The sequence below is a fragment of the Leopardus geoffroyi genome, chromosome B4, assembly GCF_018350155.1.
Source record: "Leopardus geoffroyi isolate Oge1 chromosome B4, O.geoffroyi_Oge1_pat1.0, whole genome shotgun sequence".
Taxonomy (NCBI): Eukaryota; Metazoa; Chordata; class Mammalia; order Carnivora; family Felidae; genus Leopardus; species Leopardus geoffroyi.
In genome coordinates this window covers 92,099,239-92,126,383 of record NC_059341.1, presented here as the reverse complement: position 1 = coordinate 92,126,383, position 27,145 = coordinate 92,099,239, and the positions used below count along the sequence as shown (strand labels likewise).

Sequence of the window (27,145 nt, the reverse complement as noted above, 5' to 3'; positions counted from 1 at the left end):
AGCTTTAGTACCAGTGAAATCTGCCCTTCAAAGATTTGAGCTTTCATTTTTTTTTTTTTTCAGTAATTTCCCCTAGCTTTTCTCCCCCTCAAATCTAGACCGAAGTAGCAGAAAGTCCCCATTACAAGCAAGCAAGAATGATCCTTGCTGTGCTAGGAGCGGTGGTTAAGGGATGGTTTTGGCAAAAGACTGGCTTCAAGAAAGAACCTATAATAGATTTTTAAAAAGGGGGGGTATCTTCCCTTTTTTCATGCTTGATCTCAGAGTAATGGTTTTCTTTTTTTTAAATATTTATTTATTTGGGGGAGAGTGCAAGCAGGAGAGAGGTAGAGAGAGGGGACAGAGGATCCAAAGTGGGCCCTTCGCTGACAGGCTTACATCAGAGAGTGCAATGTGGGGCTTGAATTCATGACCTGAGCCAAAGTGTGATGCTCAACCGACTAAGCCACCCAGGCGCCCCTCAGAGTAATGGTTCTCAAACTCTAGTCAGAATCACCTAGAAGTCTTGTTAAAACACAGATGACTGGGTTCCTCCCCCAGACTCGGGGATTCCTATAGGTCTGAGGTGAAGAGAATGTGTATTTACAACAAGTTCTTAGATAATGCTGAAGTTCCTAGTCCCCAGACTACACTTTGAGAAGCACAGTCACAAAGCAGCGTAATGTGGAGATGTGTATGTATGTATATATATGTATATGTATATATTATATATACATATATAATTATCATAACAAAAGAAATTCAAATTCTCCTCTCTGACACTCAGCAACTCCTTGGAGCTCCCTTGGTACACTATTTAGTGGCCAGATAAAATGACCACACAAGAGTAGGAAGCTGTAAGGGGTGTTGTTCTAAATGGTTTATTTTCTCAGTCCTGTCCTCCAAGAAACATAGCCATACTCCGTGAAATGAATTCTGTCGCTTTTAGTTGAAGTGAACTTTGATTGACCTGTACGTTTATGCATTCCAAGGGCTCTCTCCCAAATCCAGGCCCCCCGTTTGGTCACAGAAGCAGCTGCCATTATGGATTCAAGCCGGATAGTGTTCATTTGGTTAAATAGTCAACACTCAAGACGCCCGAAAATAACATTGTAGATAAGTAACGCTGCAATTTTGCATCTGTTCTGTGGTCCCATTAATTTTCTTAACTAGAGCCGAGCAGAACAAACAAGTAGGCCGGCCCCCTTTCACGTCTTTCGCTAATAGTTGTAAACCTTCTGTTGCGATATAAAAGCTTCTTATAATATCATTAACATCTGTTTGGGCTCACTTTGAAACTTACTGGCGACCCTGCATTTTTGTCTTCTCAGAAAGTTTTTGTTCTGGCTAAACACTCCCGTTGCTCCTTTCTAAGCTGGAGCAGCCTCAAGGAGAGAGGGTCTTGGAATGCTTCCACCTCCAAAATGGCCTGAGCATGAATGGCGGTTATCACCCTCCTAAGCTGTAGGACCTTGCAACTGCCAGTTGGGCTAAAGCCCAAGAAGGCAGATGGAGTGGGAAGTGTAGCCTGAAGCTGACTCAGACACTCTCAGCGCTGTGGAGGGAGGATGCTCTAGGTTTGCTGGTCCCCACGGTGGCAGCCCGGGTCTTACTGTCGCTCTTTGAGTGAGCCATAGTTGGGTTTACATCACCTTGCGGAAGAAAACTAGACCTCAGAGTCACCGGGACACTGACTCTTGAGGCTCTCTTAGAGACTGCGTCCCTCAGAACTGTGACTCGGGCTAACAACATCCACTTATCCTCTCGCTCATTTGTCCAGCCGTTTACCAAAGTCCCCGGGGTGCCAGACATTGTTCTGGGGATATGAAGACAACATGTCTATTTTCAAGGTGATCCTATTCGAATGGCGGAGACAAGTAGAGAAATCATTCAAACATAGAGTGAAAAGTATATACTAGAACATGCATGCATTCTTGATGGGGGCAAATATTGGTTCTCAGGGAGCAAAGAATCTTAGACGTTACATTAGAATGGTTTGTGGCCCTTCAAAGCTCAACCTTACCTGACTGAATCCATTCTTCAGATTTAATTTCTCTTGTTACAGAGAATTTAAATTGAATTGAATGTTTCTCCTTGAGGAGGGGAACAAGAATGAAGAGGAGTTGAGAACACTGGTAGAATACACAGGAGCTATGGGATCCCCTGGAAAAGCTGCTGGCCGCGGCCGGGTAACCAGGAAGGCTTCCTGAAAGACGAGACACATGAGCCAAGTCTCAAAGGAAGGGTAGAAATTCTCCGGAGAAAGAAATGCGTTTGTGCGTAGGGAGTAACACATGCCAGGTTGAAGATGTTAGAAAAGCACTTTTCTAACTATGCTTTAAGGAGCTACGGCTGGTTCAGTGAGGAGAGAAGTTAGGAGATGGGACTGTGGTGGGAGAGGGGGCATGACCCTCTGGGGACTCAGAGGCTCCAGCTCAGCTCATACAAAGTGGTTGTATTTTATCCTCAAAAGAACTGAGGAACTACAGGAAAGCTTCAAGTAAGACAGTAACATATTCAGATTTATGCCTTAAAAATATGCTGGGAAGAAAAGAGGAGGAATTGTCTATTGGCAGCACTGGTGAAAATAGATGTGGGGGAGGGGCAAAGGCAGGAGCCCAACCAGGAAAACAATTTAGGAAGAAACTGTGAAAAAACAGGGCAGAGCTGAGGTGGGGGCCTCTTCTAGAGCGAGTGTCGGTGGGAAGTTCTGGGAACGTCGCCTGGTGGACAGATGGCTCATAAGGGTCTGGATGAGACAGTGTGCGTGCAGCCACCACCGTCTGTGAAAGTAAGGAAGCCAGACTAATTAAATAATCATTTACTCAAGGCATCCATGAGTGTTTTCTAAGGAAATGTCTATCTTTTTTTTTTTAAGTTTGTTTAAGTAACCTCTACACCTGAGGTAGGACTGGAACTCGGGACTCTGAGATCAAGAGTCGCATGCTCCTCCAGCTGAGCCACCCAGATGTCCCGATATTTTTACAGTTTTCGGGTGCCTGGGTGGCTCAGTCGGCTAAGCATCCGGCTTAGGCTCAGGTCATGATCTCGCAGTTCGTGAGTTCAAGCCCCGCTTCCAGCTCTGTGCTGACAGCTCAGAGCCTGGAGCCTGCTTCCGATTCTGTGTCTCCCTCTCTCTCTGCCCCTCCCCTGCTCACGCTCTGTCTCTCTTGCTCTGAAAAATAAACATAAAAATATTTTTAAATAAATAAATAAATAAATAAATAAATAAACAATTTTATTACGAAAACTTCAAATGTATTTTTTAAATGGAGAAGAATGGTGGCATGGACCATCCAACACCACCAAGCATCATGGACCATCCAACACCACCAAGCATCATGGACCATCCAACACCACCAAGCATCATGGACCATCCAACACCACCAAGCATCAACAACTAACTTAGGATCAATCTTGCTATACAGCTCCACTCTTATCCTAGTTTCCCCACTCCACCCACACACTGAATTACATTGAACAAATTCTAGACACCTATCACCCCACCTTATAAACACTATTAATGTATCTATAAATGATGTTCTTTTAAAGGATTTCTAAAAGATGTAGCTCCATATCATCACAGTTTAAAATATTAGCAATAATTCCTAATATCATCCAATATTCATTCAGTGTGCCATTTCCTTGATTTACGTGTGTGTGTGTGTGTGTGTGTATCATTAGTTATGTAGGTAGAGATAGATAGATAAACTGATAGATTGATTTAAAAAAAAAAAAAAGGGGGCGCCTGGGTGGCGCAGTCGGTTAAGCATCCGACTTTAGCCAGGTTACGATCTCGCGGTCCGTGAGTTTGAGCCCCGCGTCAGGCTCTGGGCTGATGGCTCGGAGCCTGGAGCCGGTTTCCGATTCTGTGTCTCCCTCTCTCTCTGCCCCTCCCCCGTTCATGCTCTGTCTCTCTCTGTCCCAAAAATAAATAAACGTTGAAAAAAAAAAAAAAAACAGGGGCGCCTGGGTGGCTTGGTCAGTTAAGCATCCGACTTCGGCTCAGGTCGTGATCTCACGGCCCGTGAGTTCGAGCCCCGCGTCGGGCTCGGTGCTGACAGCTCAGAGCCTGGAGCCTGTTTCAGATTCTGTGTCTCCCTCTCTCTCTGCCCCTCCCCTGTTCATGCTCTGTCTCTCTCTGTCTCAAAAATAAATAAACGTCAAAAAAAAAAATTTAAAAAAAAACAGTTGGTGGGGTGCCTGCGTGGCTCAGTTGGTTAAGCATCCGACTTCGGTTCAGGTCATGATCTCACGCTCCGTGAGTTCAAGCCCCGCGTCGGGCTCTGTGCTGGCAGCTTGGAGCCTGGAGCCTGCTTCGGATTCTGTGTCTCCCTCTCTCTCTGACCCTCCCCCGTTCATGCTCTGTCCTCTCTCTGTCTCAAAAATAAACATTTACAAATTTTTTTTTAAATAAAAAAAACAGTTGGTTTTAATTTGGTACAAAAAACCTACTCATTGTTTTTGGTTGAAATGTCTCTTAAATATTCCCTTTCTGGTCTTTGTTCCTGACAATTTACTTAATGAAGAATTCAGAAATAAGCTTCTATTTGTGTCATAATCTAACATAGCCTCACTTCTTCCTGTTTCCATCCCAACGTGACAGATAACAGGAGTGTGTCCTTCCTCACTAAAATACTGCCATTTTTTTAATTGGCATCCCCGTCACAATTTAAACTCATCGAGTGCCTTAAGAATTGACGTCTTGTTATTGTGAGGCCGCAGCTGCCTACTTTAAAAATGTCCCTACGTAAAGTGGCCTGTCTTAAACCCATTCACTCTATTCTGGTGTTATTTTGCCATCTTTGTGATGCAAGTTGCAAAACTGTCAAAAACAAAAAACAAAAAAACAAAAACAACAACAACAACAAAAACCACCCAGGGCACTCACTCTGGATCGCCTAAAGAAGAAGTGAAATAGAGCCAGTTTTTCCACCTTTTCCCAGCTAGTGGGACTGCACCCAAGCCCAGCTTCCTATACACCAGTGGTTATTTTCATCTGGACGGAAGTTTTAACTGAAACTTCCCACAGGTTGCTGGGTTCCGGTGCTGGGCAGCTGTCATTTCCCACAACTCCCATTAAGCACCGGTGGCCAAGTCCAGACTATTTGGTGTCCATTGACAAAGCGGTGTTCCTGCTTGCCCTATAAGGCAGAACAATAAGGGTCAGGGTCTTTCCATTGGCATAAACACCCGCACTGAATGACCAGTAGAGTGAGTGCCCCGGGGGTGACTACTATTTAATAATGCCAAGGTCTACTAATCAAATGACTCACCTAGAATTCTATCCAGAATATAGTTGGTAGCACAGTCTACAAAGTACATGTAATCTATACAATAATACCCTATTCCTTTATGTCAAAGCCAGCTCTGGAGGATGATGACGTATCATAGTGTCGAAAATTTAGACTTTTGGGGCGCCTGGGTGGCGCAGTCGGTTAAGCGTCCGACTTCAGCCAGGTCACGATCTCGCGGTCCGTGAGTTCGAGCCCCGCGTCAGGCTCTGGGCTGATGGCTCAGAGCCTGGAGCCTGTTTCCGATTCTGTGTCTCCCTCTCTCTCTGCCCCTCCCCCGTTCATGCTCTGTCTCTCTCTGTCCCAAAAATAAATAAACGTTGAAAGAAAAAAAAAAAAAGAAAATTTAGACTTTTGACCTCTGCCTCCACACGGTACTGCATCCTCCTGCTTCCTTCAGCAGCTCCCTAGCACATGATCACCACCTTGTTGGCCACTTGGGTAGAAGCCTGTAAGTAGTTTGTGAGCCGTCAAACTAAAGCTCTTGACACTGGATGTGGAGGCTTCTTGTCTGCCAGTACAGATTTGAGTGTAATATTGGATATTTTTATATCGTAAGAGGTTGATTTAAGCATTGCCGTGTGTGGTAGACGGTCTTGAATTCTCTGTGCATGGAGCTTATTAGGAGTAGAGTACCGAGGAAGTGGAGGGGATGGGTACATTCCAGAAGTCCCAGTCTATGGCAAGAATGAAGTAAACGCTGGCAGGAGAGAACATATCGCTTCCTACGCTACTCTACAGACCTTTCATTTTATGCTCATTGTAATTGTTCACTGTACACACAGATAATTGAATCGTTAATTCAGGCTCTTCTTTTCCTCCTTATTTCAGGGTTTCATGTCATAAATGAACAGCTGCTCCTTGCAGAAATGTGACTGTGGTAATGCTTAACTAGGATACAGTCTGACTGTAAAACTGACTGTGTTAAAGTAGCTCCGGGACCATTTCACTGTATCCTTGGGTACAGAAATGAAACAGCTCCTTAGCCATTCGCGGCTCCGGGGCACAAGGAGTAGAACGAGAAATGCCCAAGGACTTGAAGCATGTCACAAGCAAAGAAAAACACTTTGAAATCTGAGACTGCATATTTGTAACCCTGACACACTGAAAACCCCCAACAATGTTAAAGGTGTCCCATGACATCTTGTAGGCCAGTGCTGTGGGAAGACCGCATTAACAGAGGATTTCCTTCATACCAATGTTAAATAGTGAAAGTTAGTTCCTGACTGTGGCATCCTGGTATATGCTACCGAAACGTGATTTGCATGGCTCTTAATCTCTAGAACAGAGGAGAGAGAACCATTCAAACCACTACTTTAATACCTGTGAATTTATCCGTAGGATTGACGTTTTAAGATACAATCAGTGGAATGACGTGTGAGGGATTTTAGATTTCTAAGCCACCTCGTCCGAGCCCCGCTTGGCCATGTATATGCTAACGTTTGCTCCAACCCTGAGTAAAATGTTCTCATATTGGAAGTTAGCTTGCTTGGAAAGGCCTGGAAATAGGAACGGCCTGGCCGGGTCTCTGTCACTGCATGACTCTCTCTCTCCTGCTTCAGTTCCTCCTCAGCCATGCGCTCATGCCTCAGGTATTTGTGGCACACAAGTGCTGGGCAAGCCCTGTACTAGGCATGGACACCGTCCAAAGGGCCTGCGGTGCCAGCTCGGTGGCTCACTCACTGATATCAAACATCGGTCATTAGGCAGTGAACCCCTTCCCGGACACTAAGGTAACCACATCCCTGTATTAGAATGTGATATATCCTAAGGAGATTCTACTTCCCCAGATAATGATTTCCTGAGACGTAATGTTTTCACGATGACGTTTCGAGTTTCTTATTTTGTGTATGAATATATGTGTCTTCTTACTTTGCTTTTTCCAAAGAAACCAATTATGACTCCTTGGCGTTTATTGCAGATGAGCAAGAAAGTTCCGGAGCAATTATTTACACTGTGGAGCTTAAGCGCTATGGGGGGCCCCTTGGCATCACAATTTCAGGAACTGAAGAGCCGTTTGATCCTATAATCATTTCAAGCCTCACTAAAGGGGGATTAGCTGAAAGGTAAAATTTCAAGAAAATGCTACAATTACCTGTGTCTGAGATGGGTTGCTGTCCTCACAAGCCGCATAGAAATATGCTCCCCTCTCCTGCTTGGTTAGCTGTTGACTTTTTCAGATCCGCACAAAGAATTGATTTTAGAGCTTGAGAACTCTCAGGCAGAGCTCCGACTTGACTTTGAGGGGCATCTTACAGGCAGTAACAGATATCATGGGCTTAGCCTTGATATTACTCTCCGGAAATGTATACACTTGACCACAGTTGACTGGAGGTGGGTTTATATCGTGTCCATTTTGAGAGGAGACTGAAGTTCAGGGAGGTTAAAAAGGCTTGTCCAGTTCAATTCCGCAAACATTTACTGAGGCTCTGTTACCTGACAGGTACTGGGTTTGGCCGCTGTGTTTTCCAGAGAGGATGACCCAGGCTTTGTCTTCAAAGATTTGGGGAAACAAAGTGTAGTGACCCATCTTCATAATGTCTTGTAACTTAGAAGGTCCATCTGCTGTGTTGGCAATGATGCACACACACACCCAACCCCGCTAAACTGCTTTTCTTTCTGAGGCGTGATATGATGCATCTTCTAAACCCCATAACCAGATCTTTCCTCTGGTAGGCTTGCTCAGGGAAGCACACACGTCATTCACGCCGACACGAATAATGGTTTGCAGAGTAGAGATGCAGCACTGCAGAATTTTGGAGCTTCCAGGCACCTTGGAAGTCAGCTCCCCCAACATCTTCATCTGGGAGATATGGGCACTGAGACAGCTCAGAAAGGTTCACCCTGTAGGAATGTCACAGTCCGATATTAACAGAGATGCCGACGCTGTGGTATTCTTCAGATATTCTCTTTTCCTAGCTTCCCCTGCTAGAGGGACAGTCCCACATATCTCTGTTAGGGAGACAACAAGAAAAGATTAATATTGATCTGATTCAGCCACCTACCAGTCAAGTGTTCTATGGTTTACAACACAGATCTTTCATAAACTGGAGATCCTTTATGAATGAATTAAGTGATCTTTTTTTTTTTCCCTAAGAAAAAATTTCCTTGAGAGTAGATGCATCAGTAGACTCGTTAAGCGTGCTCTCATAACCTGTGTGACCGCGTGTCACCTCTGTTACCCCAGTTGCTGCTGCCCAGCGCCCCAGAAGCAAGCTGTGGTCAGAACCCTCAGCCTCAAGCAGCCTGTGAGCTGGGCCACTTCCCTCCCTCAGCGTGCTTACAGTGAGCCAGTACAATAAGAGGCTAGCGCTTGGAGAGATCTGAGTGTTTATACCATCCCCGAGCTTGAAAGCTTATGACCCTACTCCTTCCCCACCCAGTGCTTCCAAAGATGGATATGGTGAACATCAGAATTATGAATTCCAACCTGCCTGTTCAGAATTGGGTGAGGACGGAAAGAGAAAAGGCCAAAGGTTTATTAGTTCATCAATCAATAAGTTTTCTTTATCCATCTCTCAAGCAGCAGGCTGAGCCCTTTACATGAGATTCCCGGTTTAATCCTCAGGGCTCCCCTGAGAGATGATTATCCCCATTTTGCCCCCTGAGACGTGAGGAAACTGACACCCAGAGAGCTTAAATGAAGGTACCCGGACACACAACTGGGAAGTTGGATTACAATGTAACATTAATTGATTCCTGATGGAGCCTTTTCTATCCTTGGAATTACCAACAGAGGGACCCCGACGCACCAGGGTCTGGTGCAGGTCCCCACCTGTCTGAGCCTCACTTCCGGTGAGCTGCAGGAGGGATTGTGTTCAGCCTTTCAAATCTGTCAAAAGAAGACATGCCCCATACTAAACATCGCTGCGTTTATTGTCCAACATTGTTTCTTTCCTCGGGATCTTTAAGAGGTTACCAAATGACCCAGCGTTTTTTTGGAATGTAAAAAGCACACAAGTCCGTTCGAAATGCTAATTAAAACAGTTTTTCTGATTTTATTTGAAAGTAAAAAGTGATTCCCAGCAGATGCAGTCATCTTGTACCATTGCCCAGGAGAAAGCTAGAAGTGGCTTCTAGAGACCCTTGCCAAATCTTTATTACTATGAATATATAAAGTATGGTGGGGAATTGATATTCAGCAGCACACAGGGATTATTTCTACCTTTCCTATTACCATGTGGTGTTTCAGAACCGGCGCAATCCACATAGGAGACCGAATCCTGGCCATCAACAGCAGCAGCTTGAAAGGGAAGCCTCTGAGTGAGGCCATCCATTTGCTACAGATGGCAGGAGAGACCGTCACCTTGAAGATTAAGAAACAGACAGATGGTGAGTGGGTCGAGAGCCACAGTGAAGGGTTTTCAATGCATTTCTTTCCCTGCGTGTGTGTGTTTCTAAGGAAATGACTCTCCTGAGGGAGTATGTCAATATCTTTTTATTTAAATGGACGACTTCAAACTCCTTCTCTGTCTTTAAAGCCCAGGCAGCATCAAGTCCCAAGAAATTCCCCATCTCTAGCCACCTGAGTGACCTGGGAGATGTGGAGGAGGACCCCTCTCTGGCACAGAAGCCAGGCAAGCTCACTGACACGTACCCCTCCACCGTGCCCAGTGTGGACAGTGCGGTAGACTCGTGGGACGGCTCTGGAATAGATAGCGGCTATGGGAATCAAGGTATGTCCTAGCCTCAGGGAGCAGAGGACTGACTGTTGAAGCCCGTGTGCCTCAAAGATCCACCCTCTGCTTTCTGAAAAGAAACACCTTTATTTATTTTACTTGCGTCTACTTCAGCATAACCAGATTGAACACACTGAATATGGCGGCCTTGCATTTTCTCCTTAACACCCGTAAGTCATGAGCATTTATCAAACACTTGCGAGGCCCTCACTTGATCTACTGATGTCTAACTGTTCAATCCAGAGCTTGCCCTTCATACGTAGATTAATATGAAGCAACCCATACAATAAAGCAGTTCACTGAAGACAGGCCCCATTCTTACTTTTTAAGCAGGCTTTCCACAAAGATGGATTGGTAGCGCTGAAGGTGTGCGCTTCAAGAGATGAGTCAGTGACTTGTGACCCCATTTATTCCTGCCTCCTCCTGACTTTTAATAGAAACTTATCCAGGTTTCCCAAACACTCACTATTAGAGAGCTGTAACCACGATATATGAAAGTAGAGAGCAGATTTTTCTCCACAAGCATCATCCTCATGTGAAGAAGGGTAACCTCCTTTAAAAGTCAAACGCTTGGGGCGCCTGGGTGGCTCAGTCGGTTAAGCGTCCGACTTCGGCTCAGGTCACGATCTCACACTCCGTGAGTTCGAGCCCCGCGTCAGGCTCTGGGCTGATGGCTCGGAGCCTGGAGCCTGCTTCCAGTTCTGTGTCTCTCTCTCTGCCCCTCCCCCGTTCATGCTCTGTCTCTCTCTGTCTCAAAAATAAATAAACGTTAAAAAAAATTTTTTTTAAATAAAAAATAAAAGTTAAACCTCACTGACAATGTGAACGTACAAAAAGTGTTAGGCTGAATGCGGACTATAAACTAAAAGCTTCTTGTCCCTTCCCTTCGACTCTTGCCTTCAAATGATACATAGCATCAAAAGAGAAATGTGTCAAAACTTCTTTGTATTTCTCCCACATGGGATTGAGACGTGATTGCCCCCATCTGGATCTCTGGTGAAAATGCCCCTCGAGGAAAGGATGTTCCAGATCGCCCCTGTGGTGCCTAGAGAATATTTGAATTGCAGGTTAAGCCACATCTGCTCAACTACCTAAAGGTGGACAGACTGGCCACCAGCGGGGACTGGGGTGTCCTGGCCATCTTCACATGTGCTGAAAGCTGTAGGTGGGACACTGGCCACACAGAGGAGTTGGTTTGAAAGCAAGATACAACAGATACACTTTAAAGACCACGGCGGAAGGCCTCACAAATGCTCCTAATCTCTTAGACCTTGCAATTTCATTTCTGGGACTCTGTCCTAAGGAAATAATTTTACCAGAGTCAGAGATACAAAGACATTGTTTTAGGCACTATTTACAATGTGTAAATATTAGTGAAACAAAAATGTCAACGGACAGGGAATTAAATAAACTTTTGGTGTATCTATTCCAAACAAAAACTAAAGCTAAAACTTCACCTTCTCTTTTTTGCCTTGTATAAATTCCAGCCTTCACATCCCTTTTCTGCTCTGATTTAACTCGGTCAGAGAATAAAACACATAAACCAAGAGTCTGGAGTCCCACACTCACTTGGGTGTGGGAGTTGGTTTGTAACTTATTTAGCTACTTTTTAGGAGACTGTATCCAGTTTGCTCTCTTCCTGGTTCTGCTAGTTTTCTCCCCTCAAGTCCCATGAAGCGTAGAGGACAAGGAAAAGGAATGATATTTCAAAAGTTCTTGGGGCGCCTGGGTGGCGCAGTCGGTTAAGCGTCCGACTTCAGCCAGGTCACGATCTCGCGGTCCGTGAGTTCGAGCCCCGCGTTGGGCTCTGGGCTGATGGCTCAGAGCCTGGAGCCTGTTTCCGATTCTGTGTCTCCCTCTCTCTCTGCCCCTCCCCCATTCATGCTCTGTCTCTCTCTGTCCCGAAAATAAAAATAAACGTTGAAAGAAAAAAAATTAAAAAAAAAAAAAAGTTCTCAAGTCCTCACTTGTCAGAGAGGATACTGGAGTTTGGTGGAGAAAATATTCTGAAGACCCAAAATAGAATTGGAGCTTTTATTTATTTGCCAATTAATTTTTCCACATCATAATTGCTTGTGACGGCTTAGCTATCCCATCAAATAACTGCTCTTCTCATTGCCTGTGAGTTGTTGAGTCACCAGAGGTCTCAGATAAAGGGCAGAAGTCAAATTCTCTCAGCATAGACTCTGAGGTTTATTTATTAATGTGCTTGCTTCTTTATTGTTTGTTAATGTGGAGACTTTCATGTTACACAGATTGTTTGTAAGGATGTTCTTGATTTTAATGATGTCCACCCATAAGGTAACGTGTAAGAACTTAGCTACTCTCAGGGCCACCTGGCTGGCTCAGTCAGCGGACTGAGCGACTCTTGATCTTGGGGTCATGAGTTCGAGCCCCACTTTGGGTGTAGAGATTGCTTAAAATGAATAAACAAATTTTAAAACTTAAAAAAAATTGGGGCGCCTGGGTGGCGCAGTCGGTTAAGCGTCCGACTTCAGCCAGGTCACGATCTCGCGGTCCGGGAGTTCGAGCCCCGCGTCAGGCTCTGGGCTGATGGCTCAGAGCCTGGAGCCTGTTTCCGATTCTGTGTCTCCCTCTCTCTCTGCCCCTCCCCCGTTCATGCTCTGCCTCTCTCTGTCCCCCCAAAAATAAATAAACGTTGAAAAAAATTTTTTTAAAAAAATAAATAAATGAAACTTAAAAAAAATTAAAAGGGAAAGAACTTAGGTACTCTGCCCCTTTATACCATAGGATGAGGACTGCGATTAGCATACTAAATATAGGTATTATAAATAAATACTAAATATTACTTTCCCAAAGTAATAAAAAAATGAAGAACCACTTATTATTCATGAAGCTTTTGGAAATGTGAATTCCTAGATGGAGAATTGTGATCATAATAATATTAAATTTGACATTAGTAAGTTAGAAACCTTTATGAGGTTAGAGAGATGATGAAAACATAGTAACACCTTATATTTGTGAAACTCTAATCTCAATTCTCATAAGGAACATGAAGTTCCTCAGCGTGAGGGGAGAATTTAGGAGGCAGCTCTCCCACATCCTCGTCGGGAGCTCTGATGGCCCGAAGTTCTCACTCGTACGGAGCTGAAATGTGTCTGCCCGTGGCCCCTGCCTGTCGGTCTCAGTTGTGCCCTCCAGGTCATTCAGAACTGGACTGAAGTGTCTTCTACTCAACAGCCCTTCAGATACTCAAAGTCGACTATCGTGCCTCTTTGGAGTCTTTCCTTCTCCAAGCAAAATCGCCCCAGGTCCTTAACTGTTCCTCGCATAAAACTTACTTTTGAGTGTCTTTATCATCCTGAGGGCCTCTCTTTTGAGTACGTTCAAGTTTAACTTTATACTTCTTGAAGTCTATCTCTCAGAAAAGAAGGTTATACAACCGCCTGACAGTCCAGAGCAACTCAAGCCTGTCACCTTCATCACTGAAAATTTTAGAGCCTGTGAACACAGCCTATCTTAACCTCACCGTAAGAATTTTGGTGGTCAGATCCTGTCTGTCACTCATTTTGAGCTGATTGTTTACCAAGATCTCAAAGTATGTTTTTTTTTTCCTTTTCCTTGTGTTATTAGGTTAAACCCAGTCTCTCCAGATTGTGCTTGTGCAGTTGGCTTTTTTTCAAAGTAAGGCATAGAACCATACTTCCTTTTCCCTGGTAAATACTGTGTTGTGAGATACAGATGATCTTCAACGTACTCCTCCAGCCTCTCAGCAGACCTTCTACCATATCCCGGGAAGACCTTGCGCATTCTGACTGTACCCTGCAGTCCACAATAGCTTTTCCATTCCCAATAAGATGTCACACCTCCATGATGCACATCTTCCTCCTTGGGGCCAATGTCTCTGCAGCCACATTCCTTACTGTTCTCTGCTTCTTCTCCAAAGTGTCAAACTTGTCCCTTTCATTCATTCATTCAACAAATATGTAATGTCTGGCACACTAAAAGGCCAGCATACATGGATACACATGATGGGCCAGAGAGTTGGGGTCCCTATTCTCATGGAAGGGGTAACGCACTTGAAGGGCCAATTAACAAGCTCCTACAGTGCAAAGTATTAATTAGTTAACACAGGAAGAAGTAGGATGGAGTCATCAAAGCTGTGGGGAAAGGAGTGTGTTTAAAGAAGTCTTGGGGCGCCTGGGTGGCTTAGTTGGTTAAATGTCCAGCTTCGGCTCAGGTCATGATCTCGCAGTCTGTGAGTTTGAGCCCCGCGTCGGGCTCTGTGCTGACAGCTAGAGCCTGGAGCCTGCTTCGGATTCTGTGTCTCCCTCTCTCTCTGCCCTTCCCCTGCTTGCACTCTCTCTCTCTCTCTCTCTCTCTCAAAAATAAACATTAAAAAAAATTTTTTTAAAGAAGTCTTACAATGGGATGACTCTCAATTCTATTGTGCAACTCTAGGATGCAGACTTTTTCTAGTCTGCCTCTGGGTCAGCTTCTTCTATTTCCCATTCTCTTGACCCTTATGTTCATACCCTCCTGCCTTATCGAAATCTTATGCTTTGGCCCCCTTGTCTTATTTATGCCTCTCACTCAAAAAACCCTTTCCTTGGATTTAGCAGAGGATGGACTGACAAATTGCTTGTACCTGGACTCTCATTCTCCTGGATGGCGTAGCTCTTTTGTTGTCTGTAATTCTTGACTCTCAACTCAGATAGCTTTGTTTCTGTCTTATCCTACCTTAATCTTTAGATATTTCTTTCTTTTGAATTCATCTTTTTCAGCTTTATTGAGATATAATTGACAAATAAAATTGTATATATTTAAAGTATACAATATGATGATTTTGATGTACAAACATATTGTGAAATGATTACTGTCAAGTTGATTGACACATCCATCATCTTACGTTGTTACCATTTGTGTGCGTGTGTGTGTGTGTGTGTGTGTGTGTGTGGTGAGAATGCTTAAGGTCTACTTTCTTAGCATATTTCAAGTATACAATATTTTTAACTGTAGTCACCATACTGTAAATGGTGTAAAGTTAATCAAACTCTGTAAATCTCCAGAACTTATCATGTCTCCATTTCTCCCACTCCCCGGCCCCTGGCAAGTACATTCTACTGTCTGTTTCTATGAGTTTGACGTTTTGTTTTGTTTTGTTTTGTTTTGTTTTGTTTTGTTTTGTTTTTAGGCTTTACATATAAGTGAGCTAGTAGTATTTGTTTTCTCGCTCACTTATTTTATTTAGCATAATATACTCCAGATTCATCCATATTGTTGCAAATAGGATTTCCTTCATTTTTATGGGTGAATAATTTTCTGTTGTGTATATACATTACAGTTCTTTATTCATTCATCTGTCAGTGGACACTTAGGTTGTTTCTGTATCTTGACTATTGTGGATAATGCTGTTGTTATGTTCTATCTCTTCAAGATACCTACTATATTTCCTTCTGGATATATACCCAGATGTGGGATTGGTGGATCCATTTTGAGGTCATTTGTATCATTTGTATTTTCTCAGAAAAAAAAATCTGTTTCACACAGGTTTTTAAATGTATTTGTGTACAATTAAGGAATTTCTTGTTTGATTCTTTTTATTTTCTTGGTTTCTATAATTATTTCCCCAATATTGTCCCATATTTGGTATATTTGTGTTTTTATTCTTTTTTCCCATGAGCATGCTGGTAATGATTTATTTTTATTTAGTAGTTTTCTGAAGAACTGACTCTTGCATTTATTTATTAGTTCTGTTCTTATTTTTTAAAATACATTTTTGCTTTGAGTTTGATTAACTTTACTCCATTCTTCTTAGGTTTTCTGTTATGACTAGAATTGGGTACCTGATTCATTTATTTCCATGCTTCCTTCTACTTTTCATAAAGATATTGATGACTGAGAAGAGACATCAACATGATGAAAGTGTTGAATCACTATGTCATACACGTGAAACTACGAGTACACTGTAGGTTAACTAAGTGGAATTTAAATAAAAACTTAAAAAAAAGAGAGAGACGCCAACAGGTACAGTCAGAGAGCCCAAGCTCCCTTTAATATAGTTAGGGAACACAACATAGCACATAAAGAGAGTAGCCGGGGCAGAAGACTGAGCAGTATTCTCCCCATTGGGAGGGCTTTTCTTTCTCTCTTCTATATCTCTTCTGACCTCTACAAGCTCATGTTTTATCTCCTTCTATCATGTGGCCTTGCCCAATTTTCCTTGAGTTCTTCTATCTGTGCTTTGACCTCTTGCTTTATAGAGGTGGTGGTTTCAGTGTGCATCTTTTAAATATCGTGATGATGTATTTGGTCATACGTATCATTTTCTCCATGGCAGCCTTGTACTCATGAGTATCCTTCATCTGCTATTGCTTTGTTTTTCTGTTTCTTCTCCCCCTTGTTTTTTTTTTTTAATATTAACTTGGTATACATCTTATGACAGTTCCTTATTAATTATTGCTCATCTGTGGATGAGATGACTTCTTTCTAAGTTGGAAGTTTGAAAGAGGGTCTCTTTCAAAAAAGAGCCCAAGTTGTGCTCCAGGCTAGGAAAAATGACCCTCCCCCCCCCCCTCCGTTCACAATGACCTGTGATGAGTGCCTTCTTCCCCAGCCCACAGAGATGGCAACCGTAGGCTGCCAGCAGTGCGGAATTCCTTCCTGCTCGCCTGATAGATTGCTTCCTGCAGGTGGTGGCCTATCTGTAGGTGTGGTCCTTCAGCCCACCTCCCTGGCTTGCCCTGGTGCCAGACTGGGTCCAGGGCACTTCCTGCCACCAGCATGTGCAATCCATTCTAGTCTTCCAAACAAAGGACTGTTGTTTTGCTTTATGCCATGGCCCCTGCTTTGGAAGCGTGGGCCCTCTCCGAAATCGCTGGCCATAGGTGTCTCCTCATGGCTCCTTAATACCGCTTCTCACTCCGTGTTTGACTCGGGGAATTTGGTAACTTTTTTCATGTATTTATGGTTTGAGATTCTAGTTTTGCTGAAGATGAAGTTTATGTTGTCAACCCTTTTTGTCTTGAGATGATTTCTGGAAAAGGTAGAGAACTATTTTGCTCTGCCATTTTATTCTCATCTAAACACCTTGAATATTTCTTGGCTAGAACAATTACAAGTAGTTACACAAATGTATGATTTGATTTTCTCATTCTTAACGAAACTCGATTTTTATGAAACAAATTTTGGCAGGGAATTATCTGGCTCACTTGACTATCCTAAAATTGGCTTCCAAAAATGAAAGTAACGGCAGGAGCTACAGCCCCCAAATTGCACAGTTGAAGACTGCATTTCAAAACCATTCTCTGATTTCAAATTTTATGAATATGAACCAACATTGGTGAGTTCGCTTTTTAAAATTAATACTCAGTGTGAATTAAGAACTATAAATGTAACATATTAATCTGCACAGTATTGTGGTACTGAAAACCAAATAGTACAATATTGGAGTATCAGAATTTTACAGGTATCTGAAGTGTAGTTACCTTAAAAATAAAAATCATTATACCAAGATTGCCAACATTTGTACAGACCTATTTTCCATTACGCTAATGAATAAAACTAAACATTACTCTCAGTGAAAGGAATCTAGACTGAATTTTTTTCACGTTTATTTATTTTGAGAGAGAGAGTGTGTGTGTGCGTGCACACAAGCAGAGGAGGGGCAGAGAGAGAAGGAGAGAGGGAGATTCCCAAGCAGGCCTCGCACTGTCAGTGCAGAACCTGACGTGGGACTCGAACCCACGGACTGCAAGAGCCAAAACCAAGGGCCAGACGCTTACCTGACTGAGCCATCCAGGTGCCCCTAGACTGGATTTTATACCTTGTATCAGTTTGCCTGGGCTGCTATAACAAAATACCACCGACTGGGGAGCTTAAACAATAGAAATTCATTTTCCAGTGTTCAGGAGGCTAGAAATCCGAGCTCAAGGTGCCAGGTTTGGTTTCTCCCCGTCTCTTTCCTCGCTTGCAAATGGTTGTCTTCTCACCGTATCTTCACATGGCCTTTCTTATGTGTGAGCTCATCCTTGGTATCTCTTGTGTGTGTCTAAATAGTCTCTTATAAGGACTCCAATCAGAGTAAACTATGGCCTCACCTTTTGACTTCACTTAACCCAAATTACCTCTTTACAGGTCTTTAAATGCAGTCCCATTGATGGCGAGGGCATCAACATACGAATTTAGGTGCAAATACAAGTCAGTCCATAACATACCTCGCGTTATGTTATCAAGGATAAGACCAGATACTGAAACGTAGATGGGAAGGAAGGAAAGAAGGAAGGAGGAAGGGAGAGAGAGGGAAAAAGAAAGAAAGGTTTCCAATTCTAAATAAAAAGAGTAATGACTTAGGAAATGCATTTCTTAAAAATTACATCTGTCTTTCCATGGATTTCTCAATTTTGAATTTAAAATCTAGTTTCCAATAGCATACCTGCTTGTTAATTTTATGTGCTCACACCATCATTCAATAAAAACAAAGTCTAATTGTATTTCTGGCCGTTGATTTTTCTTACACCTGGGCCGCCTCGCTGATTCCGTTCCTCCTGTGGCGTTTAAGTCTGACTCCCCTCGTAAAGGGATATTCCTCAGGGCTGCTAACTTCTCAACTATGGCAACCAGCCTGTCTTTATTTAAGCTTAATTTCCGTCAGATATTCCCTATGTTCAATTATGCTCCCATCCTCCACCGGCATTCGTTAGGGATCGAGTTCACCTACATATGAGAGAAAACACAAAGGACGGCGTTTAAGCAAGTGAGTTATTTTTCTCCCACTGTAGGAGAGCCTGGAGGAGGCAGGTAGCCCCGCGGTGTCGTGGACCAGCATCTTCTACTTCCTCCTGGCTTCGCATGTCTCCTGTCTCTCCATTCATTGCCTTTTCTTATAAAACCTTCATCATGCCTGAACTATTTACCTCTTCACCGGCTCCTTACTTTGAGTATATTACCATCAATGATCCTTAAGAAACAAACAAACAAACAAAAACCTAAATCTAACCTTGCCCCTCCCTTAAAAACAAAATAACAAAAGCCCTCTTGGTGGTTTTCTGTTGTTATAGGGTAACATGGAAGGTCCTTAGCTTAAAGCACAGAGCTCTTTGTAATGTAGGTACAACTGCCTCGTCAACCTATCTCCTGACTTTTCCCTGCAGGACCTTTAACCCTATACATCCTGAACTTTCTCACTATTCTCCAAGCAAGCTTTGCTCTTTAGTACTTTATAGCACTAGGTATTTTGATCCGTTAATCAATCCCTGCCTTGATCCATTCTAAATCAGTGGAGAGGTAGAAATGGGGGGGCACTTGGGTGGCTCAGTCTCAGCTCGGGTCATGATCTCACAGTTCATGAGTTCGAGTCCCTCATTGGACTCAACTGTTGTCAGTGCAGAGCCCCGTTTGGATCTTCGGTCTCTCTCTCCCTGCCCCTCCCCCGCTTGCATGCTCACTTGCTCGCTCTCTAAAAAAAAAGTAGAAATGGAGTCAGCTATGGATTAAAAATTAACTATTTTTGGTTTTTTGGAGAGGAGGCATTTTGTTTTGTTTTGTTTTGCTAGAAAAGCTGAGTTGAATATGCAGCCAGAGAATCAAGATTGTTATTTCCCAGGTGCCTGGATGGCTCAGTCGGTTGACCATCTGACTTTGGCTTAGGTCATGATCTCACAACTCAGCTCCTGAGTTCCAGCCCTGCATTGGGCTCTGTGCTGACAACTCAGAGCCTGGAGCCTGCTTCGAATTCTGTGTCTCCCTCTCTCTTTGCCTCTCCCCTGCTTGTGCTCTGTATGTCTCTCTCAAAAATGAATAAACATCAAAAAAAATTTTTTTAATATTGTTATATCCCTACCCCTAACCCAAGTCTAGATGTTGGGACATAAATGAGGGGGAAATCAGACCAGCAAAGCAAACTGTTGGATTTGATTTAGCTAAATAGAACTGAATACCTAACGTTACAGTGGCTTAAATCTTTTTTTTTTTTTTTTTAAGTAGGCATTTCAGAGCTGGTATATAATTCTACAGTGTTGTCAAGGAACCACACTCTTAAATATTTCTTCTCTATTGTGCTTAGCCCTTGGCTTCCGTCTTTGGGTTTACCACATGATCCAAGGTGGTTACCAGGGTGCCAGCTATTTCATCTACATTCCAGGCAGCAGGAGAGTGTTGTAAAGAGCCTTTCTGGTAGTTCTGTTTACATGTCATTGGCCAGAACGTTTTACATAGTTTCCGTAGTCAACACTTAACATCAAGGGAGACCTAGGAAATACAGTCTTATCCTGAGCACTAATATGCCCACCCCCAAAACTGGTATTCTGGTAAAAGGATAAAGAGAAGAATGGATGTTTGGATAGGCAGCTGGTAGCCTGCCACAGTCAGCTCACTGCACAGTCTTGGCGTTGTTGTCCCTTGTGAGCTCATTGAGCCCCAACAGTGGGACCCAGTTGTGCTTGCCTTACAGCACAGCAGCAGTGGGAGAGAATGAGTCCAGAGGGAGCCAAGAAGAGACCGAGGGTCTCAACAACCCCCTGTTTTCTTCCGGAACTCGACAGGCAACTCATTGCTCTTCCTGTGGGGAGGCATAAGCCCAGATGGTAAGAGGGACCAGAGTGTTTCTGGAACACTGTTCCCTCCTTCAGAAACCCGCTGATGGAACATGAGGACAGGGCTCACCACGACTGCACATTTACCAGCCTCTCCTGTGAGGCCTGCACCGTCTTGCCCAAGGAAATGCTACCTCACCCTCTAGCTCTAAGCTTAGAGGGCACCTTCCCTTTGCACCTTTCGTGACCCACATTCTGACCCCCAAGCAGGTCTTGGTTCTTGCACATCAGTGTGTTCAGACTAAAAGGACAGCACTCCTCAGATGCAATTGGAACTGTCCCTTTCTATGCCTGTTTCTCCTCCTCTCTGTTCCAGACAATGCGAAAGTGTGCAGTGTTTGAGGATAGGAACCTAGTACTGTTATCTTTGCATTTCAGCTCCTCACATGTTACCGAACACTGAAGAAGCACCAAATGTTCACTCAGTGGTGCTGAAGCTTTCCTCCTCTCCTGCTCTCCCTGTTTCAGAGATCTTGAGAAGTTGAATGGCTTAGCACGTAGTAAAAGTAATGGGCATCTGTACTTATTAAGCCCTCATTATGTTTGAGAGTCTGTGTGTATTATTCTCAACCCTCTTATCAACCTGGTGAGGCACATGCATATCATTATCCCTATTTTACCCTGAGAAGAGTTGGCCAAGGTTACAGAGCAAGGAAGTGGCGAAGCTGGGATTTGAACCTAGATCTCTTTCTGAGTCCCTGTGCCAGCACAGTGTGGTCCAGACCCAGTTCTTCTGAGTCTATGCCTAACCCAAAGATACTTGAATTTTATCCCCTTTTCCTGCCCTGCTTTGTTGTAATGCAATAATCTTTTAATGCTGCTTATTAAGACAGGGCATCCTTGGTGTAGACAGACATGCTTCTCAAAAGAGGCATTTCCGGGGCGCCTGGGTGGCGCAGTCGGTTAAGCGTCCGACTTCAGCCAGGTCACGATCTCACGGTCCGTGAGTTCGAGCCCCGCGTCGGGCTCTGGGCTGATGGCTCGGAGCCTGGAGCCTGTTTCTGATTCTGTGTCTCCCTCTCTCTCTGCCCCTCCCCCGTTCATGCTCTGTCTCTCTCTGTCCCAAAAATAAATAAACGTTGAAAAAAAAAAAATTAAAAGAGGCATTTCCCCAGTAAGGAACAATGCTGCATCTCTGCTCAAGGCCTGCCTGCATCTGGCCCAAGTCACCAAGAACTACTTACAGACAACATTTGGAAGGAAAATCAGAAAGTTCATCTGTCCAGTTTAAAACCTGCTGGAATTTGGGGCGTCTGGGTGGCTCAGTCGGTTAAGCGTGCAACTCTTGATGTCAGTCGACTCGGGTCATGAGCTCACGGTTCATGGGATCAAGCCCCACATCAGGCTGTGCACTGACAGCATGAAGCCGGCTTGGGATTTGGCTAACAGGTTTACAGCTAATTAAGGCCAGAGAGGTGCAGGCTCCCCCTAGTTCTTTTTGTATAACAAAAAGTGAGACTTCACATGTTTAGGGAGTTGGTTTATCTCGTTGGGAAGGAGAAAATGGATAGCCTGTCACCGGGATCCAGGAGAAATGCAGTGGTGCACAGAGTCACCGCCCTTCAAGAAGAGATTCATGCGTGTTCCCTTAATTCACCACTTTTGACAGAAAGCAGTGCATCCATCACACAAAATTTCTTCCCAAACGGCTAGCCACATTTCTGTAGTTACTCAAGAAGAAAATGAGATATTGAACTGTAAATATTTGCTCTGCACCGTGGACTCCTAATGCTTGGTATCCTAAAGCAGAAGGTTCATAGAAGGTTCTTGCAGCCGTGGGCGTTCCCCTGCGTTCTTGAGATCAAATCCTTTTGATCAGAGCGTTATCCTTTGGGACATCCTGCTCCCCCTGCTCTCTCCTAGTAAGGATGGCATTATAGGCTCCAGCACGTTGAGGGACAGTGAGTTAAGACGAGCAGGGATGGCATGCAGACAGTCATGTGATCCCGTCATTTCATTGTATGTGAGAATGGGGGCCTCAGCCTGTTTACTGTAGTAACTGTTTTTAAATGCAGTCAGAAATACGTATTACATTGCAACCCAGTATATACATGTAAACACCTACAGAGACACACGCATGCACACACATAGCACACACAACCTGAAATGGTGGGTGAAGCCGTGCATCATGATCACAGCACAAGCTCGAAAGTCTGAGCTGCCAACAAGCCCTTGCTCTCCTCTTTAAACCTCCCGAAAGAATTTTGAAAAACCGCATACCCCATCACAATTTAAAGTTGTCGTCTAATGTTTTTCTCCCCAAATTTAAATACTTGCAAAGACCACAACTTCCAGTCTGCCGTTAGTATGCCTTAAATATAGTTTTGTCGAACTCTGGAGCCATGGATTTGGCTCAAATTTATGGAAGAGGTCCATTGTATAACCCAACGGCCAAAGCCATTCCTCACTGCCTCGCCTATCAAGCTAATCAGACTTAACTCCCTGTCAGAAGCGAAGTCAGTCTTCATTTTGCAATTCAAATAAAATAATAATGTGCCCACCTCCCAACCAACAACTGTTTTGAATTCTAACTCTGAGACACAGAGAGACAGGTGAATGAGAGAGAGGGGAAAGCCTTGCCAGGAGTCCGTGCCTGGTTGAAATAAGGCACTATTCCCGAGAGACCTTCTCTCAGGAGCGAGGCTTTCCCAAATTATCCCTTGATTTAATGACTGGGGGTTTTTGCAGCCCAGGGCCAATCTCCTGCAAAGGTTTGAGATGGATAAGACATGTGTCTTTCATTGGTAAAGTGGCAGAAGACCAACTGTGACGGTGGACGTGAGAAGGGAGAATCAACAGATCTCAGATCTCTGGTCCTATTCAGTAGGGTCAGTGTGGGGAAGACGTGCTTAGCGGTTTGTGAGTTCGAGCCCTGCATTCAGGCCTGCTGCTGTCAGCATAGAGCCCACTTTAGATTCTCTGTCTCTTTCTCTCTCTCTCTCTCTGTCTCTCAAAATAAATAAACTTTAAAAAAAATAAATAAATGCGGAGCTGATTCTTCTAAGGTTATGACTGGAACCCCCAGGAGAGTTCGCAGATACCCCTAGGTACTTAGGCCACTGTTCTAAGCCCTTAGTACCCTCATATGTAAAGTACACACAGTAAAAGTACCTACGTTCAAAGACGGTTCTGGAGAATAAATGAGGTCATTTAACAAGTCATTTCTCATCGGACCAAGTCATCCCTGACATGAGTGGGTCCTGGCCCCACCTACCCAACTCCGCCCACACTCGGCAACCAGCAGCCTTTCGGCCGCCCCTTGGGCCTGGAACCCCCATCTGGTGGCAAATTTCAATCGCAAAAGGACAGACTTGGGTAAGAAGCTCTTACACACCCTGGAAGTGATCACAGGTTTGTCTGGGCAGGAAATGTAGGCGCCTCACTTTCTAGAACTTGCTCTAGAGAGGGTTGGATACAGGTCTGGTGGGCACCTCCCCCACCCCGGTCCAGTCGATTTCCTGCCCAGACAGAACAGGGCAGGAGCCCTCATAAAAACAGGTCCAGCACCGTGGGCCTGCCTGCTTAGATCTGAGGGTCTTACCTCAGGGCTGTTGGAATCAGTTGACATAACGTGCGAATGTGTTTCAAATATAAGACCTGGGGATTATCTTGATGGCCTTCAGAATCCCGAGTTCAGTAAGGTCAGCTGCCTTTTTTTTAAATTTTTTTTTTAATGTTTATTTTTGAGACAGAGAGAGACAGAGCATGAACGGGGGAGGGTCAGAAAGAGAGGGAGACACAGAATCTGAAGCAGGCTCCAGGCTCTGAGCTGTCAGCACAGAGCCCGACGCAGGGCTCGAACCCACGGACCATGAGATCATGACCCGAGCCAAAGTCGGACGCTTAACCGACTGAGTCACCCAGGCATCCCTAAGGTCAGCTGCCTTAAACAAACTAACGGGAACCGCAGAAAAAGGCAAGTTCCCCAACAGATCTCCCGAATCTTTCTCAGAAACAGAAGATGACACTTTGTTTTTGTTCCAGGCTCTGGCTTTCAGGCGTCAGGCTACAGTTTCAACACTTATGAGTGGAGGGGTCCGAAACAGAGAGGTAGCCTGTCCCCAGTCACGAAGCCACGAAGCCAGACCTACCCAGACGTGGGGCTGAGTAATGAAGACTGGGACCGGTCCACAGTCAGTGGGTAAGGTTTTCGTCAACTGCTGCTTTGTGGCCGTTAGCCCAGATCCGAATCGCTCCACTTCCGATGGCACATACGGCTAGAGTGGGAAGGAGCCAGTGTCATCATGCCGGCCCCATGGCAGGGCTCAGAGACCTGTGCCTGCCTGGCTGGATCCCGGGACCACCCCACAGCCGGACAAGAGCTCATTTTCCCCCTGATAAAAACAATAGCATGTGGGAAAAACTACATCTGTAAACCCTGTCCTCACTCTCTGACTAGTCTCCTCTCCTTTCATTTAAAAGGTTGCTTCACCAAAGCATAAGAGACTCTTCAAAAACTGAGAACAAACTGAGGGTTGATGGGGGGATGGGAAGGCGGGGAGGGTGGGTGATGGGCATTGAAGAGGGCATCTTTTGGGATGAGCACTGGGTGTTGTATGGAAACCAATTTGAGAATTTCATATATTAAAAAAAAACTCTAATAAATTAATAAATAAATAAATAAATAAAAAGGTTGCTTCATGTCAGCTTAGGTTAAAAAAAAAAAAGGTACATCGAGGATCCCATAGTTCGAATTGAGATGTATTTTAGCATTTTGTTCCTTACCAAAGTATTTTAAGGAAATTCACAAAAACCGATAGCACGTGAATGATCTCTACTGACATTTATAAGTGGGAAAACATGTTTCTCTTAGAGGGAAGCTTGATTTCTCTTGCACTAGACAGATCAGTTGAAAGATAGGCCCACACGGTGCCATGTTGATGCAATTCACCCTGCAGGAGCCACGAACGCCCTCAAATTCAGTTAACAGGACCGTGGTCCTTCCCTCCCTCCATTCTCTGAGATACTCTGCATTTCCTAGAGCACCCTCACTTGGTGGTTACAGTTGGAAGAAAGCCAGATCCCCAAAAAGAATCTCCATTTTTTTTGCACGTGGGATGAAAGAGAGAGATGCCGAATTACGCCTTGGCGAGTCGTCAACCCAGACTGTGCTTTTTGACGACAGTTTTACAGGGGCTCCCGACAGTACGGAGGCTGAACAAGAGGAGAACTTCTGGTCCCAAGCGCTGGAGGACTTGGAAACCTGTGGACAGTCGGGAATTCTGAGAGAACTCGAGGTAGCCTCGGTCCTGCTACTTGTATTGTTTCTACATTCATTTTTTTTTTTTTTTTTTTTTTTTTTGGTCCTTTTGAGTTTGCATTTATCACATCAGTTCATTTAAAAGCTTTAACCCCTTTCCACAGGAGAAAGCTGACAGGCGTGTGTCTTTGAGAAACATGACTCTCTTGGTAGCTACCCTTTATGTTTATATTTTTGCTTGTGAAGCTGCCTTCCCTGCCCCCTTGCCTCCTGGACAGCAATTTGATTTTATTCAGTGCAGTTGAAAGTATTTATTTCCCCATTTCCACCCCCACCCCGAGCTTTCTGACTTGTGGCTTCTGCCATTGCTCCCTGCTAACGCACCTGTTTGCCACCGAATCGCTGGGGAGGGAGCTAAGCCCCCCAGCAGTGGCGCATCTCACTCTCTGAGTTGCTTTAGAAAGGTTTCTTTGGCATGTTTTCATTTGTACCTGGTATAGCAGTTGATTTGATCGTGAAGAGGAACATAAGAGGAAATTTTATTTTCTTTTATTTCGTTTTGCCCTTGAAGTAGATGACAAATGCAGCTGGTGAAAATGGCCAGTCTGTGTGAAAAAGCAGCCAAAATATTACACAGCACTTTGCTGTTAATTGCAAATCCTGATTCCGTATCAACTTAGTGTGAATTCTAGGAGTTGTGGCAAGATGGAACACAATAGCTGGACTCCCGGTGAGTTCTTTAATCAAAGCCATGAATTTGCTGACGATATTCACACTGTGGTCTAGGAGGTCCTGGACTGTTTCCTTTTATGTTCTTTTTAAATTTTCTGAGCTGTAAAAAGTGGCAAAAGTCTCATTTTTATTTTGACGTCATCTGAGGTCCCCAAGTCACCATAAGGAATGTGAATGGCATAACTGGGTGAAACTGCAATTCTAAAACGAATACTCATCTTTATATTGTTTTGCTTCTCGATTGCATGTGTGGATATTTTCATGTGATTCTAATGTTTGTGAATCTGCAAAGAGAATTATAAAGAAAAATAGTAGTTTGAATTTATAAATATAGTATTACCTGGCATGAATTGAAACTTCAGAGCACAGTTAAAGGGCCTGGAGGTGGATAATACTATAAAACTTAAATAAATTAAGACATTGGCCACCGATTCCTTCTTAGGCACCTTTCAAAAAGAGTAAAATGCTTAAGTATCTATCAGCTGGCTTATTTAAACTTTTACCACTTCCTGGATGTAGAACGATTAGCAGAAGGGGTCCAAACTGGATACTGAGCTCAATTCACAATTCTTGAACACACGCCTGCTTCTGAAAGCACGCTTGGCCCATATGCCTTTTCCACTTTGCATTCTGATACTTCTCTTTTAAAGAAACAACTATTCTTCTAATAACATCTTTCACAGCAAGTAAAACCAGGGCGATGTAAAA

General features: G+C 44.0%; 1 protein-coding gene across 12 annotated transcripts in view; it reads left to right on the top strand.

Moving 5' to 3' along the window:
* Positions 1 to 27,145, top strand: part of GRIP1 (glutamate receptor interacting protein 1) — a 691,488-nt gene that overhangs the window by 638,863 nt on the left and 25,480 nt on the right. For 8 of the 12 annotated variants that reach the window (XM_045467228.1, XM_045467223.1, XM_045467229.1 and 5 more), the window contains 6 exons: positions 7,195 to 7,339; positions 9,466 to 9,605; positions 9,755 to 9,949; positions 24,490 to 24,646; positions 25,631 to 25,742; positions 25,870 to 25,914. In XM_045467228.1, coding sequence (XP_045323184.1) covers positions 7,195 to 7,339; positions 9,466 to 9,605; positions 9,755 to 9,949; positions 24,490 to 24,646; positions 25,631 to 25,742; positions 25,870 to 25,914 — 794 coding nt within the window. The remainder of the gene's footprint in view (positions 1 to 7,194; positions 7,340 to 9,465; positions 9,606 to 9,754; positions 9,950 to 24,489; positions 24,647 to 25,630; positions 25,743 to 25,869; positions 25,915 to 27,145) is intronic. The other 4 variants (XM_045467231.1, XM_045467230.1, XM_045467222.1 and 1 more) reach the window with 2 other exon arrangements.